Below are 4,712 nucleotides of genomic sequence, written 5' to 3'. Positions count from 1 at the left end.
CGCGCACACGTGCTTCAGGAGGAGGAGGAGGGTACGAGAGAGAAAAGAAAACACACGCGCACACGGGGAAACGGTTTTTCGGTGGAGGACGGGAGGGAAGGCAGAGAGAGGAGCAGGAACTATGCGGCGCCGCCGCCGCGCGTAAAAGACGCAGGACGCAGCAGCTCGCTCGCGCACGGATTTTTTTTTTTCTTCCCCGGGACGTGATCGTCGGCGCGCGCGGTGGTGGTGGGTGTCAGTCCTCGTGAAAAGAAAAAAAAAAAGAAGAATCTGGATATTTTAAAAACAGAAGGAAGACACGCAACAAGTTGGGAGTTTCCGGTAAATTTTTTCCGTCTTTTTTTTTTTTTTTTTTGGAAGCGATGGAGGAACCGAAGGAACCGGGCAGCGGGACCGAGGAGGACGCGAGCCTCGTGTCCGTGTCCGGGCTGATCCTCCTGCCTCCGCTTCCTCCTCTTCCTCCTCCAAACCCGCAGCAGCAGAATCGAACCACCAACTTCTTCATCGACGACATCCTCCGGCCGGATTTCGGTTTCCGCCACCGGAGCCGCGAGAGCGCGTGCCTGGACTCCAACTGCAGCGGCAGCGGCAGCGACGGCACGACGTCGTCGTCTTCTTCTTCTCCTTCTTCTTCTTCTTCGTCTTCGTCTTCATCTTCGTCGTCGCCGAAGCAGAGTTTATCCAAACCGGGGGAGGTGATCGGCGGGACCGGAGGAGGAACCGGAGGAGGAGGAGGACCGGGATCGGCGGCGGGAAAGGAGAGCCAGCCGCTGCTGTGGCCCGCCTGGGTTTACTGCACGCGCTACTCGGACCGGCCGTCATCTGGTAAGGCGCTGAAGGAGTTTTCCTCTCGAAACTTTTACTGGGTTTTTTTTTTTGTGGAATTGACGTTAATTTTGTGCGTAAAAAGCGATTTTACGCACGAAAAATGTGATTTTTTTCCCCAAAATTCAGCCAATCAAAGCAGAGGAATTATAAAATAAGACTTGATTTTAACTTACAGTCACAAAATTATGCTAAAAAAGCACATTATGTTTAATTATTGCACGTAAAAGTGACGTTAGTATTGATTTTGTGACAAGATTAAAACCATATTTTTAAAATTACGCACAAAGAATTGTTTCTCTTCCAAAACTCAGCGAATAAAAACAGGAAAATTAGAAAGTCAGACTGGATTTTAACTCAAAATCACATAATCATGATAAAAAAACTATACATTGTCTTTAATTATTGCCCATATAACTGACGCTATTATTGATTTTTTTGCAAAAAATTAAACCATATACATAAAATTACGCACTAAAAATAGTTTTTTCCACTTGTTTTTTTCCAAATTCAGCAAGTTAAAACAGAAAAGTTATAAAATCAGACTTCATTTTAACTTAGTCACATAATTACATTAAAAAATTCACGTTATCTTTAATTATTGCGTATATAAGTGACGCTATTGATTTATTTACTAAAATAAAACCATACTGTGTAAAATGACGCACGAAATATGAAGAAAATCTGCTTCCAGTTAAAATATTGATCATATAGGTCTTTAAAAAACTGCAGAAAATTATAAGAAAAGCAACAAAAGTGTGACTAAAACGTGTTAAAATGTCAATTATTGAATAATTTCAAAAATTGTATTTAGATTAACTCTTGAACTGTTTATGTCTTGCTCTATTTTAAACAAAGATCATTTATTTATTTACATTTTTCGCCTGTTTATAGATCAAAAATACTAAATAATAAAGCAAAACTATCAAAACGAGACGATCTTTATACTTTATTTTTAATTTGTCTTTTATTTTGAAAGTAACTGATCTTAAAGCACAGTCTTGAAAGATCAAAGATTTCCCAGTTTTTGTGCGTAAAAGCGTTGAATTACGCACGAAAAATCAAAGCGACGCTCTTTAAACTCAGCGTGAATCCGGGGTGTTTGTGTTCCGTGGTGAAAGTGAAGGTCAAAGGTCAAAGGTCACCGCCCTCCCCTGCTGTTGCTGCTGCGTAGCGTTGCTGCGTTTTTTTTGTTTCCACGCGCTAATTCAGTTTAACTCGGCACGAATCGGCGCGTCGGCTCTGATATTCCGTGAATGAAGCGCGTGCGTGCGTGCGTGTGTGTTTGTGTGTGTGTGTGTGTGTGTGTGTGTGTGTGTGTGTGTGTGTGTGTGTGTGTGTGTGTGTGTGTGTGTGTGTGTGTGTGTGCGCGCGCTGGATGGTGCGTTCACGGCCGCGTCTCTGGATCGACTCCAGTCATTGTTTTGAGAAAAAAATCAAAAATATTTACAGTGAAATATTTATAAATATTGTTTATTTTTTTAAAATTATAATATAAATGCGCAACCCCCACGCGCTAAAAAACACTCAATATTATATATTATTTTATTTTAAATAATTTATTAAAAAAAACGTGTCATTTTCTTTACGTGGCGTTTCTCCAATTTGGACGCGCTCTCACTCTCTAATTTGATTGGCTAATTGGACTTCCACGCGCACACCTGAGTCCAAAATCGTTAATTCAACTCATAACTGAAGAATAAATTATGAAATGTACCTGAATTACATATTTTATTTCTGGATTGTTTTTTGTTTTCTTTGTTTGAAAGGAAAAACAGGAATAAAAATGAGGAAAAAACAATGAAAAATATTTAATAAATAAATAATAAATCAATAAATAAATACTTATTCCTGATAAATAAGTAAATAAATATAGAAACATGTAAAAAATAAAGATAGTCATTATAAAAATCAATAATAAACAAATTCTTGATAATAAATAAAACAATTAAATATATACATACAAACATGTGCATATAATAAATAAATAAATACATAAATAAATAAATAAATAAATAAATAAATGATTGAGTGTAAAAGTGTGATTTTAAAAAAATCCAAGATATTTGTAGTAAATAGTTTAATTTTTTTGTACATTTGATCATATTAAACGTGGAAAAGCGTCATTTTACGCACGCATTTTTACGCAAAATCTGGGTTTTCCCGCGCGTTTTTGACCCAAATCTCAGCGGAAAGACTTTAACTTCCAGCCTTATAGAATAAATATTTTATTATTATTATTATTATTTTTTCCCGTGCTGTCTGCACGCCAGGCCCGCGGACGCGCAAGCTGAAGAAGAAGAAGAGCGGAGGCGGCGGCGGCGGCGGCGGGAACGGGAAGGAGGACAAGCGGCCGCGCACCGCGTTCACGGCCGAGCAGCTGCAGAGACTCAAGGCCGAGTTCCAGGCCAACCGGTACATCACGGAGCAGCGGCGGCAGGCGCTGGCGCGCGAGCTCGGCCTCAACGAGTCCCAGATCAAGATCTGGTTCCAGAACAAGCGCGCGAAGATCAAAAAGGCCAGCGGCTACAAGAACGGGCTCGCGCTGCAGCTGATGGCGCAGGGACTGTACAACCACTCCACCACCACCGTGCAGGAGGACAAGGAGGACAGCGACTGAGCACGTGACCCACCGGAACACCGGGACTCTGACGGAGATATGCTGACTTTTAAAAAGTGACACTTGGAAAAGCGTTATTTAAAAAAAAAAAAGAAGAAAAATGAAGATTTTTCTGTTTATACACTGTAAAAAATGAAATTCTGAGCAAGTTTTGAAACGTTATTTTGAGTGAAAATGATGATTTTTACTGGATTTAAGATAAAAGCGTTGAAATGTTTTGTTTCAGGATGATAAAAAAAACTTTTTTCACATTAGTTTTTTCATTTTTTTTAGTTATTTCAAAGTAAAAGCATACAATCTGACAATACAAGTGAAAATTATGGTTTTTTCAAAAAAAAAATTCAAAGTAAAAGTATTTTCATTTAAGGAAGAAAATCTGCCAATAGAACAAGTGAAAATTGTGATTTTTTTTCAAAGTAAAACTATTTTAATTTCAGGAAAAAAAAATCTGCCAATAGAACATGTGAAAAATTGGAATTTAAAAAATATTTGAAAGTAAAAGTATAAAATCTGTCAATAGAAGAAGTGAAATTTGTAGATTTTAAAAAATTATTTCAAAGTATATTGATTTCAGGAAAAAATCTACCAATAGAACAAGTGAAAAATTGGAATGTAAAAAAATATATATTTCAAAATAAAAGTATAAAATCTGAAATAGAATGTGAAAATTGTAATTTTTTAAAAAATGTTCAAAGTAAAAGTATCTTAATTTAAGAAAAACAAATCTACCAATATAACAAGTGTAAACAGAAGTTTTTTTTTAACTATTTCAAAGTAAAAGTATAAAATCAGCCAATAGAAGAAGTGAAATTTGTAGATTTTTAAAAATTATTTCAAAATAAAAGTATCTTAAATTAAGAAAGAAAGATCCACGAATAGAAGAAGTTAAAAACTGTCTTGATTTCTGAGAACTTCTCTTAAATCAAGTCTTTTATTTTGCTGGAATACAGTTTTTTAAGTGAATTTATCTTAAATCCAGTAAAATGAGACATTTTCACTCAAAACAAGTTTCAAAAACTTGCTCAGATTGTGATTTTTTGCAGTGTTTCAACAATATATGGACCGAATTCTATAAAATGATGGAACGTTATTAAAAAACAACAAAAAAGTTTATATAGCCCACAGTTATTGGGATATTTAATTTTTTTTTTTTTTTTAAATTTCAGACTCATCTCCGGTTCTGATCATTTCTATCAGTTTTTTTAATTTAATTTTAATTTTTTTTTTACTATTTTATTTTTTTTTAAATCCATCAGACTCAAACAAG

At 36.1% G+C, this 4,712-nt stretch overlaps 1 protein-coding gene across 1 annotated transcript; it reads left to right on the top strand.

Moving 5' to 3' along the window:
* The first annotated feature begins 362 nt into the window (after positions 1–362).
* LOC115383936 (homeobox protein engrailed-1-B-like) lies at positions 363–3,445 on the top strand. Its single transcript, XM_030086155.1, has 2 exons — positions 363–822; positions 3,084–3,445. Exons 1-2 carry the CDS (start codon positions 363–365, stop codon positions 3,443–3,445), a joined length of 822 nt encoding a protein of 273 aa, XP_029942015.1.
* The last annotated feature ends 1,267 nt before the right edge of the window (positions 3,446–4,712 follow it).

The sequence above is a fragment of the Salarias fasciatus genome (assembly GCF_902148845.1).
Source record: "Salarias fasciatus chromosome 23 unlocalized genomic scaffold, fSalaFa1.1 super_scaffold_20, whole genome shotgun sequence".
Taxonomy (NCBI): domain Eukaryota; kingdom Metazoa; phylum Chordata; class Actinopteri; order Blenniiformes; family Blenniidae; genus Salarias; species Salarias fasciatus.
The sequence above is the reverse complement of the archived record's forward strand: the minus strand, read 5'-3'. Positions and strand labels throughout refer to the sequence as shown.

What these genes read in the sequence shown, in the direction of transcription:
- LOC115383936 (XM_030086155.1), top strand. Translation starts at nt 363, where the DNA reads ATGGAGGAACCGAAGGAACCGGGCAGCGGGACCGAGGAGGACGCGAGC. An exon ending in CTACTCGGACCGGCCGTCAT is followed by an intron (nt 823 to 3,083) that starts CTGGTAAGGCGC and finishes TTTTTTCCCGTG; the next exon opens with CTGTCTGCACGCCAGGCCCG.